The sequence below is a fragment of the Sphaerodactylus townsendi genome, linkage group LG02 (genome assembly GCF_021028975.2).
Source record: "Sphaerodactylus townsendi isolate TG3544 linkage group LG02, MPM_Stown_v2.3, whole genome shotgun sequence".
Lineage (NCBI taxonomy): Eukaryota > Metazoa > Chordata > Lepidosauria > Squamata > Sphaerodactylidae > Sphaerodactylus > Sphaerodactylus townsendi.
Genome location: NC_059426.1, coordinates 174703289 through 174720111, shown reverse-complemented (window position 1 = coordinate 174720111; position 16823 = coordinate 174703289). Strand labels below are relative to the sequence as shown.

General features: G+C 48.9%; 1 protein-coding gene across 1 annotated transcript in view; it reads left to right on the top strand.

Moving 5' to 3' along the window:
• The first annotated feature begins 10367 nt into the window (after window positions 1–10367).
• Window positions 10368–16823, top strand: part of SLC35F4 (solute carrier family 35 member F4) — a 205705-nt gene continuing 199249 nt past the window's right edge. The window contains exon 1 of the mRNA XM_048484673.1: window positions 10368–10689. Coding sequence (XP_048340630.1) covers window positions 10587–10689 — 103 coding nt within the window. The 5' untranslated portion in view covers window positions 10368–10586. The remainder of the gene's footprint in view (window positions 10690–16823) is intronic.

Genomic DNA, 16823 nt, shown 5'->3' with positions numbered 1-16823 from the left:
TGAATGAATGAATGAATGAATGAATACATAAATAAATAAATACATAAATAAATAAATAAATAATAAACAAACAAACATGGCTACCTGCTGAAAATATAAACACTAAGAATTATCAACTACATTTTGTAACTGATAAAATTAAGAGTGTGTCTTTTCTGGACTTGAAGAAGAAGAAGAAGAAGAAGAGGAGGAGGAGGAGGAAGAGGAAGAAGAAGAGGAGGAGGAGGAGGAGGAGGAGGAGTTTGGATTTATATCCCCCCTTTCTCTCCTGCAGGAGACTCAAAGGGGCTTATGATCTCCTTGCCCTTCCCCCCTCACAACAAACACCCTGTGAGGTGGGTGGGGCTGAGAGAGCTCCGAGAAGCTGTGACTAGCCCAAGGTCACCCAGCTGGCGTGTGTGGGAGTGCACAGGCTAATCTGAATTCCCCAGATAAGCCTCCACAGCTCAGGCGGCAGAGCGGGGAATCAAACCCAGTTCCTCCAGATTAGATACACGAGCTCTTAACCTCCTACGCCACCACCCTCCCCCACTACGTTTTCGGTGCCCCACCTTATGGGCCGCCACCCTCCCCCACTACGACCAAACAACTTTTTTTGCACCGGGTCTTGAAGTCAATGTATGGACCTGGGTGGAAGGAGGAGGGGTGTATGGGGGCGCCCCACGTGCCTAAATGGCAACAGCCCAGGGGCATTTGACCCTATATGCTCCCCTGGGCGGTACGCCACTGGTATAATGCCATAGAGTCCACTTTCCAAAGCAGCCATTTTCTCCAGGGGAACTGTGATCTCTGTGGTCTGCAGAAGAGCCGTCATTTTAGGGGATCCCTACAACCTAGGGAGCAGCAGTGGCGTAGGAGGTTAAGAGCTCGTGTATCTAATCTGGAGGAACCGGGTTTGATTCCCCGCTCTGCCGCCTGAGCTGTGGCGGCTTATCTGGGGAATTCAGATTAGCCTGTGCACTCCCACACACGCCAGCTGGGTGACCTTGGGCTAGTCACAGCTTCTCGGAGCTCTCTCAGCCCCACCCACCTCACAGGGTGTTTGTTGTGAGGGGGGAAGGGCAAGGAGATTGTCAGCCCCTTTGAGTCTCCTGCAGGAGAGAAAGGGGGGATATAAATCCAAACTCCTCCTCCTCCTCTTCCTCCTCCTCCTCCTCCTCCTCCTCCTCTTCTTCTTCTTCTTCTTCTTCTTCTTCTTCTTCTTCTTCTTCTTCTTCTTCTTCTTCTTCTTCTTCTTCTTCTTCTTCTTCTTCTTCCTGGAGATTGGCATCCCTACTTCACTCCCATGTGTGTTTTCAGTGGGTCCTGGGAAAAGAGCTATTTTTTCTTCCTGAGATTATCACAGAGGGCCCTCCCACCACGATGCCGTCTGAACGGGAAAATGAGCGGCCCCGAACGCATCACTGTGCCCAAACCTACCATTTATGCTTCATGTAAACGAAAGAGTGCGTCATATTTAAACCGAGCTGTACATTAGAGCAAAAAAAGGCAGGCGACAGTTTAATAGATTTGTCCAGAACCGGATTACATTAATTAACCGTGGGCAAAACTAATTCCAGTCTGACTTTCCATTTCGGGTAAGCCTCCTCCACTTGTCCCCGTGGATATTAACCACACAGCATATTATGGTTCGGAGTTTTATGGAAATGAAATAAATCACAAAAACGCAGAGTCTCGCTCGAGGTGGAATTTAATGCTGCTGTTTCCCCCTCGTGTCAGGATATATTGCATTATGCCGTAATCCAACCGATTTGGGGGTCTGGTTCATTTCTCAGCTCCAGATTTCCGCAGGTTTAGGACGTGTTCACGGGGGACGATTTTAACAAAAAATGATCCATATCATTACAAACAATCACAAATAAGAAGAAAGAAGAAGAAGAGTCTGGATTTATATCCCCTCTTTCTCTCCTGTAAGAAGACTCAAAGGGGTTTACAATCTCCTTTCCCTTCCTTTGCCTACCACAGATACCCTGTGAGGTGGATGGGACTGAGAGGGCTCTGAAGAACTGTGACTAGCCCAAGGTCACCCAGCTGGCAGGTGTTGGAGTGCACAAGCTAATCTGGTTCACCAAATAAGCCTCCAAATAAACTCAAATGGCAGAGCGGGGAACCAAACCCGATCCTCCAGATTAGAGTGCACCTGCTCTAAACTACTACACCACGCTGGCTCTCAAGAAGATGCTTGGACCCCTCTGATTAATTTCTTTACTAAATTTTACACAAATTGTTAAACTTAAGATATGTATAAACTTAAGATATGTATAAATATGTATATGTATAAACTTAAGATATGTATAAATAAATAGAAAAGGAGTGGAAGCCAATATTAAGTTCTATCGCCAAATACGTTAGTAATTAAACGATTGTTAGATAATTTAATGTAATTATGTTATGCTTTTATTTTTTTATTTTTTATTTTTTATTTATTTATTTATTTATGGGATTTTTATACTGCCCAACCCCCGGAGGGCTCTTATATAAGTTGATCAGTTATAGAAAAGTACAGAGAAGAACAAGATAGATTCTAAGAACAAGAAGTCATACACAAAATAATTTATAATATTAAGGACGATAAGAATGTTTTCTGTTTTGGAGACAGGATCCTTTGGATCTATGGAAATTGTAGTTTTATTTTTTTGTATGTTTTTCTTTAAAAAATAAAGACTATTTGCATTAAAAAATAAAACAAAAAATGGTTAGGGAAAGAGGATTGCGAGAGGACAAAACCAACACAGTTGTGGAGTTGTAGCTGAAATGCGCCTCGACAATCGGATACCCTGTGTCCAATCAGAAGCTCTGCTGGGCATGAGACGTCTACATAACTCCACCCACTTTCTAGAAACATGTGGTAGGTGCCAAGAAAGGTACTAGTGGGCCCCACAGCACGGACAATGGGGGCCTCTGCTTCAGAGGGTGTATTTTGGTTACCCAGCAGCAGTGGCGTAGTGGCTAAGAGCAGTGGCTAAGAGCAGGTGCACTCTGATCTGGAGGAACCGGGTTTGATTCCCAGCTCTGCCGCTTGAGTTGTGGAGGCTTATCTGGGGAATTCAAGATTAGCCTGTTGCACTCCACACCTGCACCAGCTGGGTGACCTTGGGCCTGATGCAGCCATCAGAGGCTCCTCTCAGCCCGTAGCCTACCTCACAGGGGTGTTTGTTGTGGGGGGGGGGGGGCAGAGGAAGTGTAATAGCCTTTGAGTCTCCTACAGGAGAGAAAGTGAGGGATATAAATCCAAACTCTTCTTCTTCCCTTGGGCAGAGATTATAGAACAGCAATTGCAATGTCATAGGATCCTGCTTCTCTCCACCAAAAACCCCCTCTAATGTTAGTACTTTAGTTATCTTCCTTTTGCATCACTCCTGCAGGTTGAAAAATGAATAAAACAAGAAAACTGGGAAGAAATACGCTACAATGTATTGTGCTGAAATGGTTAAAAAACGAGGTTTCACTTTGATAAATCTTGCATATTTTTCGGATTACACAAAGTTAACGGCTGGACTTTTCCCCTCAGTGAATATGTACTGTGGTGGTAGTTAAAGTATTTGACTATTCGTATAGTTGTAAGGGAAAGTAAGACTCCCCTGAATTAATTTAATACGGTATTTTATATTCATGGTATGTTTTTTTCCTTGTTTGTCGCATGCCTCCTGTTTTCTGTATCTTATTTTTTTTTTACATTTTCTGTTTTTTTTGGTATTCATAATATTTTCTATAAATGAGAAAATAATTAAAAACATATTGGGTGCTGTGTGGTTTCCGGGCTGTATGGCCGTGTTCTAGCAGCATTCTCTCCTGACGTTTCGCCTGCATCTGTGGCTGGCATCTTCAGAGGATCTGATGTTGGGAAAGCAAGATCCTCTGAAGATGCCAGCCACAAATGTGCTCGGCAACATCTGCTAAATTCTGGCTGATACGAAGCTCCCCACAACCTACAATGTTCGGCCGTGAAAGCCTTCGACAATACATTAAAAACATACTTTTAAAAAAGGAAAAAGAATAAGACTCCGCAGGGTTTTGCTTTTAAAAAGCTGCCGGCATTTCCAGCAGCTGCCCGCCAGTGGTAGGATTCAAATAATTTAACAGCTGGCTCCGAAAGGACTCAGTGGTGGGATTACAACCATTCTCTGAAGCAGACAAAAAATTAGCTACCGGTTCTACCGGATAGGTGCGAATAGGCTGAATCGCACCACTGCTGCCTGCCCTCCGAAATGCTTCCAAAGTGTTCCCAAGTCGCAGGGGAACTTCCCGAATTGAAGAAGAAGAAGAGTTTGGATTTATATCCCCCCTTTCTCTCCTGCAGGAGACTCAAAGGGGCTGACAATCTCCTTGCCCTTCCCCCCTCACAACAAACACCCTGTGAGGTGGGTGGGGCTGAGAGAGCTCTGAGAAACTGTGATTAGCCCAAGGTCACCCAGCTGGCATGTGTGTGAGTGTACAGGCTAATCTGAATTCCCCAGATAAGCCTCCACAGCTCAGGCGGCAGAGCTGGGAATCAAACCCGGTTCCTCCAGATTAGATACACGAGCTCTTAACCTCCTATGCCACTGCTGGATGGCAGCTGTAGCTGGCAGCATCTTGGTCAATTCAAGGTTTATTAGCCACAGGCCATACACATATAAACAGATACTTCAACCAAAGCCCTACTCCCCACAGTTTACAAAAATATAAAACACATTGTGAGGATTTTTGCAAGCTTTAGAGTGTAGAACCATTACAGTTCTATTAGTGTTAAGTTACCGAAGCATCATATATTTACTCATAGCAGGATCTGATTGTAATTATAAAGGTTTTCTAACTACTTTTATTACAACTTAGCTTGTATGTTTTGAACACCAGTTAAACGTTCTCTGATTTTCGCTGCTAAAAACATGCATATCGCTACTTTGAATGTAACCCGTCCGCCATCAGAAAGCAAACTTTCTCTTCCTCACTGCCTGTCAGGCCTGACAGGATATCATTGATATATTTGTTGCGGATAGCAGAGTAAAAAGGGCAATGAAGTCTGTGGTGTATTATGTCGTCACTCTGATTTAAACTACATCTGCATACACGTAGCTCTTTTGGTGTTTTAGCCTAGCTCCCCAGTGATTGTTCTGATTTGAACGTCTGGCATCTCGGGAAGTGAACGATTTCCTTAGGTTTGCTTCCTTGAGATTTGTGAGATATTGTGCATCACGTTTGTTCTTTTTGACGCAGGAGAACCATGGGGAGTATTTCTGAACGGAAGCAAGTTGTTTGTCTCGTAGAGCATCTCTACTATAGAGCCAGTCACGAATTTTGCTAGCATCCCATTTCAGATCAGGAATTTCGTGAAGAGCTAATATGGGAGAAATTTGGTCCTCCCCCTGTTTGTTCTCGTCATGTGTCTATAGCTCAGATTTACTAATTGGTTGGACTTTTAGAGTTGCCAAGGTTTTATGATACAAAAGTATTCTTAGATGGATTCTTGTCCTGATGGAGGGTAGCCCTACTTCCATTCGGAGCAGCGGGGCAGGGGTGGAGGGTGGCAGGGCCAAAATCTTTCTCAGAAAGCCGCATGCTTTACCTTATTCTCGCTGAGGTTTAAACATGCACCGAGGTTTAAACGAGGCAAGAAAAAAGACAAGATGGAATGCCAACGCTCAAACCGCAAGGTCGAGATAGAATGAGTGACTCATCGAGGCGCCTTCCTCGTTTTGATTTCAACATTCAGGGCGAATTGATGGTCTTATTTCCCCGCTTCTTTCTGAACCAAAGCCTTGCACAGACTTAACGTTTGACGTCGGAGCCGAGACCGCCGCGGCTGAAGTTCTGGTAGACGTTACTCCTGAAGCTTGATGCAGGAAGGTGGTGTGTTTTTTTTTTGCAGTGGTTCTGGAACAACATCTGGTCCAGGCGTTTGCGTGAATTATGCTTGCGGAGAATTTTAATACTTAAGGCAAAAGAGATCCATTTGTTTTATTTTTCCTTCCCAAATAGCCCCGGAGATCTGCTCAAGAGGGCCACGTGCAAAATTAATCACTTTTAGTGCGACGGTTTTTTATAACGAATACTCGGGAAACCGTGCCTTTGGACGTCACACAGTTCTGGGGATGGGTGGGTGGGTGGCACCAGCTTCCCAGTTTTGATCTCTATCTCTGTGTAGCAGTTCTTGGGGGGGGGGGGGAATACTTATGATTTTTTTTTCCATTTGAGGAGCAAAAATGTCAAAGATGCTTCCCAAAGGTGCACAGGGAATATACTTGAGTTCAGGGGCAAGATTTGGTTCAATCGATTTTCCGGAGACTTCTTTGCAACACATGAGAAAGAAAACAAAGGAAAAAAAAAACCTAAAGAGCAAGACTGAACACATCTGTGCCACACCAGCTGTAGTGAAAATGTTACACACCAGCTGTGTACAGAAACTTGATTCAGGTTATGAGTTACATAACCTGAATCAAGTTTCTGATACAATATCAGCTGGTGTGCAAATTCCCCAGCTGCAGTATGGCACACAGATAATGAACCGTTTCGGTCACGACTATAAGCCAGGGAGCAGCAATGGAAAAAAATGGCTGATGTAATGACCTCACTTCCAGGGAAAACCCAGAAGTGGCAATGGGTATGTAACCTCAGCTTGTGGGTTCTGTGGGTCAGAACTTGGAATGAGTTTGCAACATCAAATAAAAAACAAAACAAAATGGTTTACTTTCTTAACATACAACATCAAACATCAACATTTAGCATCACACTTCAAGGTCCTGTTCAGGTTGCATTTTCAAGTCCTTCTATTTACAGTCCACTGATACTGCCAAGTCCAATTCTTCTTGGCAAGTGGGTTGGCTCCTGAAGACTTCAAGGGCTTGATGGACAGGATTCAACACGATGAAGGTTTCCCATTATCACCCATTATCACCCATTACAAACACAAAAAGAAACCCTGAAACAATAAACTCCAACATTTACAACATAGCAAAAACAAGCAACTACCTTCCCACTAGTTCCCAACAACATTGCAGTTACCTTAACAAGGTGTTAAGGGCTTATACAAATCAAGGTCCGAGTCTGGTAGCCTTGTCTCCTCCAAACTACATGAGGTCTGCTGCAGCCTCTTGCTGCTTTGAGTCTCCACCCCTTACTGGGTCAACCCATTCTGAGCAGGGGGGTTACAGGTAGCCCTAGGAATTGCCAGAAACCCTATGCTAAAGTCTTGGGCCGTTTCTGCACTTCAGCTGCGCTATCAATACGGCAGGAGTTCTATGCGGCGTGAAGGCTCACTACCGCTTATCTGGCGTCGCGAGCGGAGCAGCGAAGGAGGCAGCGGCAGGTCGTGCACGGCGGCTCCGCCGGGCAGCCTCTGCAGTTTTCCTCGCCCCACTTGCGGGTAAATCCTCCTCGCCGCCTGCGGAAGGTGCCGCGAGTCTTCCATGCAGCGCTGCCTCCGACCCTGGAGGTGGGAGGGACAGTGTGGCTCGAAGGCGACGCTGGAGGACACTACCATACGGCTGAAAAGTGCCACCATAAAAGCGCTGCCCGCGACCGCTACCGCAGGAAGACGATCCTCAACAAATAACCTCTTTAAAGGGTTGTTGCTTAGGGCGCCAAGCCCCAAAGCCTTCCCTGAAGCGAGGGAAGATGTTGTCGCCGCACCTGTCGCTTGCAGCAGCGGCGCCAGGAGCCTTTTTTGGCAGCCCCGGGCCGTCAGATGGCTCTGCGGCTGTCTAATCACAAAGCGAAGCGGCCATAGATTTTCCAGTGACTCCTGCCTTACTTCCAGTTTTCCTCCAGAAGTGACTTCATCATTCTGACAATTCTGCCCCCAGTCTTCCTCCGTGTCAGGCTGGATCTGATGTCTAAACAGAGTGAAAGGGATTTTTTGTCCAGGAAGCCAGTGGAAGTTCTTGGAAGCCCTACACAGGTGAGGGACGTTATGCTCAGTGGTGGGATTCAAATAATTTAACAACTGGTTGTTTACAGGCACCATTTTAACAACCGGTTCTCAGTGGTGGCATCCAAAAATTTTAATAACAGGTTCCGATGGTGGTGGGATTCAAACAGCGGCGCCGCCGCACACACGCACCTCCAGTCCCTATTGGGCAGGGAGGTTGCTTTAGTAACCCCTTTTTGGCACTCAGAAAAAAAATTAGTAACCGCTTCTAGAGAAGTGGTGAGAACTGGTTGGATCCCACCTCTGGTTGTCCCCCTCAATTATTACATTCCAGTCATCAGATTCATCCCGCCAGGTTTCAGTGATCCCTATTATATGATATTTATTATGCTGGGTTAAGAGTTCCAGGTCATCCCCGTGGGTGCTTATTTAAGGTTTTATCCCCCTCACTGCTGGGTTTTTGAACTATTCGCTCAGTTCTCTCTATAACCGTCAACCTATTTTCTCTAGTACTAACTAGGTGAACTCCTTCCCACTTGAATATTGTCTCCCTCCCCCACTTCACTCAGTTTAACATGCTGGCTGTTGTGGGGTTTCCAGGCTGTGTCGCTGTGGACTGGTAGTTTTTGCCCCTTACATTTCCCCCGCATCTATGGCTAGCATCTTCAGAGGCAGATCACCGCGAGAAGCATATCAGTATTTAAGGGGCTTTGTTTTTATTTACTTTTAAAGACATTGAAGCTATACTTTTCTCCCCGGTGATTTCGGCATTTTCTTCCCACCCCAACTGATTTCCACAACAGAGGCTGGCCAGAAGAAAAAAAAACACTTCAAACGCTGGTGTAAGATGTAGGATGGAGCATAACTAGTGATGGGATTCAGCAGGTTCGCACCACTTCGGCAGAACCGGCAGAGGTGGGATCCAGCAGGTTCTCACAGGTTCCCGAGAGTAGGTTACTCATTATTTGTGTGTGCCGAGAGGGGGTTACTCATTGGTGATTTTGCCACGGGATTTTGGCCTTAGTTACGCCCCTCCTCTCAGCAGTAGCGCGCAGAACTTGAAGCAGTCTAGCAGGAGGGGCCCCGGCGTGCGTGGCAGCCTGCGCCTGCGTGCATTCGTTTCCCGCCCAAGGACCGGCGCAGCGGCTGTGTCCTCGCCACAGCCCCGCCCAGGAATACCCCGCCCCAGGAATGCCCGGCCATGCCCCTGTCGTGCCCCACCCAGCCCCATTGGCGCTACACCACAGTTTGAATCCCACCACCATGGGAACCTGTTACTAAGATTTTTGGATCCTACCACTGTGGTCCATCAACTACTGCCAGAACCTAAATGGACCGCAGAAAAAAAGGCCACCCTCTCATCAACCCTAGTAACTTTGGGCTTCTTCACCCAAGGCCTGTGGAACTCTCTGCCACAAGCTGAAACAAAAAGCCAGGGCATTGGATGGTCTTCTGGACAGCATCTCATGATATCAAAACGCGTCGGAGAACAGGCCCCCTTTCCACATCTCAGTAATTTTGGGCTCTTCTAAGCTAGGCCAGTGGAACTCACCGGGACAAGATGGAGCCAGGGCTGGTATAGCATTTGCCAGAGTTATTCAGAGTTATCATCCAAGGGTGGGTTGTCCTCATTCATGGCTGCCTGTAACTAAACAGGGGACAGGGGCTGCGGGAGAAGACCATCGTTTCCTATCCCTGTTAACTTTGACCATCTTCACACACGACCGGCGGAACTCCTTGCCACAAAAGGAAACAAAAAGCCAGGAGAAGCCATTGGAACGTCCTTCTCGTGACAGCAAAACTCATCAGTGAACAGCCCACCCCTCCGCGTCCCAGTAACTTTGGGCATCTTGAGAGCCAGCGTGGGGTAGTGGTTAAGAGCAGGTGGATTCTAATGTGGCGAGCTGGGTTTGATTCCCCACTCCTCCACCTGAGTGGCGGAGGCTCATCTGGTGAACCTGCATTCCTGCTGGGTGACCTTGGGCTAGTCGCAGTCCTCTCAGAACTCTCTCAGCCCCACCGACCTCACAAGGTGTCTGTTGTGGGGGCGGGGGGGAGGGAAAGGCGCTTGTCAGCCTCCTTGAGCCAGTACCCACTTGCACTGGCTTGGAGTTGTTTCTCAGGCTAACAACCTACCTCATAGGGTTGTTGTGATTAGGAAATCAGGAAAAGAGTTGGTGGGGAGAGAGCCACGTATGCTTTGCTGGGAGTGGGAGGTGTTTTGTGAGCTGGTACAAAAAAAATCATTGTTTGGTCATGGTGGGGGAGGGTGGCCGCCCATACGCTGCGGGGGGGGGGGGGGGCGCCAAACTCAGGTTTTGTCCCCCGGGCGCCAGTTTGCCCAGGTACGCCCCTGTTGAGCCTCCTTACAAAAGAGAAAGGTGGGGGTAGTATAAATCCTAACAACAACATCCACGACTTCTTTTCTTCCCCGGCGGAACTCCTCGCCACCCGATCCAGGCCGGGCTCGACCCGCGGCGGCCAGAGGGGGCGCCAGAGCTGCGGGGGCGACGCGTCCGTCCCCCCGCCGCCTCCCCCCTCCCCCCCGCTAGGTGCGCACCCAAACTGCACCACAAACTTCGCCGGCCGGGGCTGAGCTGAGCTCGGCTGGGAAGGGAGGCGAGGAGCGGCTGAAGGCTGCGGAGGAGCCGGGCTTCGCACCACGCCGCCTCCTCCTCCTCCTCCTCCTCCTCCTCCTCCTGCTCGGCTCCAGCTCTGCCCCCCCCCCTCGCCCCTCCGCATGGACCTCCAGGCCGCCCCCAACGGCGTGGCCACCATCGAGGACCGCATCCTGCGCATCACCGGCTACTATGGCTACTACCCGGACTACTCCAGCCAGAAAAGTAAGCCCGGCGCGGGAGGGGAGGGGAAGGGGGGCGTCGGAGCCGGCGCGCGCGGGGTGGGGGGTACTTTTATGGGGGGGGGAGCCCGTGCAGCTGGGAAAAGCTACAGCAGAGCCCCCCCCCCCACCCCCGACCCCGCGCCTGGATCTCTCATGCACGCGCCTGCCTTGTGCGCGCGTCTGTCTTTTGCACACAACTGCGCAAAGCGGCCGGGGAGGGGGGGTTGCAATTGGGGACGGGGTCGGAGGAGATCCTGGGGTGGGGGGGTGGGAGAGGGAGGGAGGAAGGGAGGAAGGAAGCGCATACGTCTTGTGCATCGTGTTTGTCCCCCCCCCCCCGTCCGATCCTTTCTGGCCCGGGGGTGCGCACGCGGGCACGTGTGAAAGGGAGGCCGTGCTCGCCCACCTGGGAACGGGGGGTGCTGCGGAGGCTGCCACCCCGGAGCGCACTTTCCGAGCGCTTCCGCCGCGTTCGCACGTTCAGATGCCTGCTGACACGTGTACAGAATGGATCCTCTCTCTGTTGACACGTGTACAAAATGGACCCCCCCCCTCTCTGCGCCCGGGGGAAGCAGGCCGCAGATCCGTCCGGTGCAGGCTGCTCTTGTCGCTGGGACCGTCGCGTGCCAGCATGCAGGGTCTGCAGCAGGCGGAAGTTCCCCTGCGCTGCAGGGAAAGCATCCCGGGCCAAAACCGGCGGATACAGAAAAGGATAGAGGGAAGGCAAATCCGGCGGAGCCGATAGGGATGCTCAGCAGTGTGGGGTCGTGTTGCTCCTGTCCGCTTGTGGCCCAAATGACTAAAAACCGCACCTGTCCCACACCTTCTCTTCTTTGCACCACACCCCCCCCTAAAAGTGGTGCATCAAAAGTTTGCAAAGTTATTTAATGTTTAGCAAACTGCATGCGTTGAAGGTTCAGAGATGGTCCTAAGCCGTGCGTCGAAGAGTTTAAAAAAGCACAGCAGTTTGTGACATTTGGTGCATTGTTATTGTTTTAATCTTGTGTAATCTCACAGCTGCCAATTATTTAGCTGGTTGCGGTTGGCCTTTTGTTACGATTCGAGCCTCACCCCGAGGCCTAGGACAGTGCTGGCGAACCTATGGCACGGGTGCCAGAGGTGGCACTCAGAGCCCTCTCTGTGGGCACGGGTGCACAGAGTTCATCATGTGATAACAGTGTGATTATTTCAGGGATATTATTAGCATTAAACCTAAATTTTGGGGAAGCAGTGTAGGGAACCCTGTTAAGCGCTGTTAAACCCTACTGATTTTCATGGGAAGAACTAAAGCACGATCCTTTACCTGGGAGTAAGCTCGGTTGCTGGCAATGGGGCTTGCTTCTGAGTAAACCCTCCTAGGGTTGTGATTCACCCATTCGAAGCGTTGCACGGTTGCTTCAAAGCAAAGCCGCCGACTACCACCAAGCTTACACCCGAGTAACGTGCGCCTTGGAGCCAAATGTTTTTTCTATGCACCTAAAACCTCCAGTATTCTAGTTAAATTGCCAATATTTGGCACTTTAAATAAAATAGAGTTTTTGGAGTTGCAATTTGGAGCGCGGTCTCGAAAAGGTTCGCCATCACTGGCCTAGGAGGTTGTAATGTACCGTGCGGATCCCGGTAGGGCTGCCTTTCGAATCTGACGGATGTTGGTTGTGTCAAGTTGAAGATGTTTTGTGTGTCACCCTGGCGTTTTCAGGATGGGGTCCATGGTGCCGATGACCACTGGGATGACCTCAGCTGGCTTGTGCCGTAGTCACTGAATCTTGATTTTCAAATCTTGGTATTTAGTGACCTTCTCATGTACAGTGTTGTGGGTTTTCCAGGTTGCGTGGCCGCGTTCCAGTAGCATTTTCTCCTGACGTTTCGCCTGCATCTGTGGCTGGCATCTTCAGAGACGCAGGCGAAACGTCAGGACGGAGAAAATGCTACTGGAACGCGGCCACGCAACCCGGAAAACCCACAACACTATACATGAGAAGGTCACTAAATAAACCCACAACACTCTAACGATTTCGGCCATGAAAACCTTCGACAATACACATTCTCATGTATTTTTCCAGCGACCCTGCTGTCACCAGGTACTGCTGTGCCGACAATGGTCACTTCCTTCTCCTCAATCACTGTGACAACCGGTGTGTTATATACCAACACTTTGCCCGTTCAGGTTTGAAAGTTCCACGAGATATTGCCCTGATTGGTTTGTGCCGTACCTGCTATGACGACTGAGGCTGAGATTAAGCTTGGGAGAGCCACTCTTATCTCACCTCGGTCTTGGGTTCTTTTCCCTCCTAATGACTCCAGACCAGCTGATTGTTCAAGGATTTATTGTAAAAGTTCAAAACAAAGAAATGAAACATAAATGCAGTAAGAGATTGCTCAACTGGTTACATTCCTTTTGGTTCTTTGTCCCCATTCCGGGAACCCATGGCCCCGAGATCCTTCTCTGACCACGTCTCGAGATGGAATTCCAAAACCTTTGTTTTCCCCTTCTCAGGAAAACTCTGTTCAGGCCATGAGGTAACTTAGGCCTTTGAAGTTTCATCCTAGCACCTCTGCATAGTTTCCTGTCCTCCCTCCAGGAGATCAAAAGGCAAAGATGCTTGCGATAGCATCTTCCATGACACCTGCTGAATCTCAATGATCAAATCATGGTATTTAGTAATTCTAGTATTCTTTTTCATGTACCCTGCCATCACCAGGTATCTCGCCAATGACAGTCATTATGGTTATTATTATTATAATCCATGCAACATAATGTCGGCAGATAATAAACAGAAAACCCTCCTGCCATCGGAGCCCTTGTTTTGGTTGGCATCTTCCGGGGCACTGCTGCTGTGCCTTCTGACCTCGGTGGTTGCTTGAGAAAGGTTAGCAACTTTCCCCCTTCTCTGCCGTTGCGGCAGTGCCCTTCGAACAGATGCCCGGGAAACCAGCAAGATCACGAGAAAACAAAGTGGTACTTCAAGCTGGGAGAAAAAGCTGCCCTTTCTGAATTTATTTTCCTCGCACGGCTGTTAAGAGACAGGAGGGCACATCAGAAGCCTTATTCCCGAGGTTGCTGGTGGAGGGGTTTACCTTGCGCTTGGTTTACTATGGATTTACTTCTGAGTTGAATGACGGTTTATATTTACTACAAGGTAACGGGATGTGGGAAAGTCTAATAAGGAAAGAAAGTATTTGAGTTTTGGTTCTGTTGGGTTTTCCGGGCTGTGTGGCCGTGGTCTGGTCGATCTTGTTCCTAACGTTTCGCCTGCATCTGTGGCTGGCATCTTCAGAGGTGTATCACAGAGGGAAGTCTTTATGAACGGTGTATGAATTATCTATTGACTTTATGCTCAAACTAATTACATATACCAATTAGTTCATTGCCTTGTGTCACTATATATACAGTCCATGTTTCTTAGGCTTGGCTGGCCTCAGATTTTTTAATACTTTCCAGGTGCCAGGGACAGTGTTGGCACGCACCATAACGCCCGTGGGCACAACACAGGTGAACTCTGCCCTCTGGTGCTGCTGTCAGTCAGTCAGTCAGCTGTGACTTGATCCCCCCGAGCAATAAATAATGTTTTGAATCGGACAACTATTCCACATACCCCTCCCCTCAGTTTGCCAACATTTTTGCCTTCTGGATTTTTCAGAATAATTAGGCAGGAGATTGTTTTCTTTCCGTTGCATCTGATGAAGTGAGCGCCGCTAACTCTCATCCTGGGAGGAGTGTGGCTAGACGGCTGCTGGGCTTCCTTTTGGGTTTGCGGCAATGTATCAACAAGGCTGTCGGACCCTCTGCTCAAGGACAGCTGGTGGTTTATCCGCCTGGCATCGAAAACCCCTGTGCCGTTCTCTCTTTTAACGCTGTCCATTTTGCTAATTAACAGCTTTTGGCTCCGTTGCTGCAATTCCCTATAGTGGAAACTCAGAACAACGGAGTTGTCTTTTTATTGGTTGGTTTGTTTTTTTTTAAGCACAGTTTCTACAGGAAACACGTGAGAGCAGGATGAGAGAACGACAAGTCGTCCCATCAGCGGGCGGGCGTCCTGTCGGTCTTAAAAGACAGGGACAGATTTTGTGCAAATAGGTGAATGTCCGCCGGGCGGGGCACAGACGTCTGCCCCCGGCATACATAGTGGTACGAGGGTGCTGCCGATTGGCTGTTAATGGTTTGGGCCATGCGCTCATGATGGTGTCAGAGGAGCTTTGTACAGTCCTCGACTTATCGGAAGAAAGGAAACAGGAACGCACTCGAGGCTGTCTGTCATGGTCGGTATTGTCAGACTGGCAGCCGCTCTTCAGGGTCTCAAGTAGACATCTTTTGCATCACGCGAAAGATGTCTATTTGAGACCCTGGATAGCGGCTGCTGGTCCGAGTAGACAATAATATGAAGAAGAAGAAGAAGAAGAGAAGAAGAGTTTGGATTTATATCCCCCCTTTCTCTCCTGCAGGAGACTCAAAGGGGCTTACAATCTCCTTGCCCTTCCCCCCTCACAACAAACACCCTGTGAGGTGGGTGGGGCTGAGAGAGCTCCGAGAAGCTGTGACTAGCCCAAGGTCACCCAGCTGGCATGTGTGGGAGTGCCTAGGCTAATCTGAATTCCCCAGAGAAGCCTCCACAGCTCAGGTGGCAGAGCTGAGAATCAAACCCGGTTCCTCCAGATTAGATACACGAGCTCTTAACCTCCTACGCCACTGCTGCTCCTGACTGGAGATACCGGGAATAGAACCTGAGACCTTCTGCGCGCCGAGCAGATTCTCTGCCACTGACCACGGCCCCAGCCGGCGGTTATCCTCAGAGGATGGCCCCGGCAGGCATGCAAGCGAGAAGTCTTGCGTCTTGATTTTAAGCAGGAAAAGGGCTGGGTGCTTCCTTCAGCTCAGGAAAGAGCATCAGCCCCAACTCAGAAGCTCCAGAAATAAATCCTGGCCAGGATGTCTCTGTGCGAGTCAAGAAGACAAAAGAGGAGCAGCATAACAATATTTGTACAGTATATTTCATAGTTTAATACGGCCAAAGACCAATAAAAACCAAAGAAAAAGGGACCAGACCAGGTGCTCGGGAGCAACAGCCGCAGAAGGCCCTTGCTTTCACATCCTGCATGTGAGCTCCCAATGGCACCTGGTGGGCCACTGCGAGTAGCAGAGTGCTGGACTAGATGGACTCTGGTCTGATCCAGCTGGCTTGTTCTTATGTTCTTATAAGCATAAGCATAAGCATTTTATTGTCGTTGTGCACTCACAACGAAATTTACAGCAGCATTCCTCGATGCACACAATTCCAGACTCATACCCCATCCTCACTTTCCCCTTCCTCCACCCATCCCTACACAGCCCCAAACACATCAACACAAAGCCGCGGAGTTCAGCATAGCCACAGCTCTAGAGTAGAAGCTGTCTCTAAGCCTCTTTGTCCTAGTTTTGATAGACCTGTATCGTCTGCCGGATGGTAACAGTTCAAAAAGAGAGTGTGCTGGATGAGACGGGTCTCTCAGAATATTTTGGGCTTTCTTTAGGCTTCGGGGATTATAGAGTTCTTCCAAGGAGGGGAGAGGGCAGCCGATAATCCTCTGTGCAGTAGTGATCACCCTTTGGAGCGCCTTCCTATCCGACACTGCAACTGGAGAACCATACACAGATGCAGTAGGTTAAGACATTCTCTATAGCACAGCGTTCCTCGACTTATCAGAAGAAAGGAAACAGGAACGCACTTGAGGCTGTCTGTCATGGTTGGTATTGTCTGCTCAGACTGGCAGCTGCTTTTCAGGGTCTCAAGTAGATGTCTTTTGCATCACGCGTTTATGTTCTTAAAAACAACAACACACATCCACAACAGCAGATTACCACAATTATCAAGCAACAAGTCGAAGTGAAATGAAATTCATGCAATGTATACAATTTTCACGTTGCCCTCCACTCTCAAGCGCTACACCACGCTGGCTGGCTTTCCTAGCCCTGACCGGCGGTGTAGCTTTGCCAGCTGTGGGTTGGGAAATTCCCGGTCATTTGGCGGGCAGAGACCGAGAAGGGCAGGATTTGGGGAGGGGAGAAACCTGAGTGGGGTATAACGCCATCGACTCCACCCTTCAGTGCTGCCGTTTTCTCCAGAAGAGCTGGTCTATATCACCTGGCGATCAGGTGCA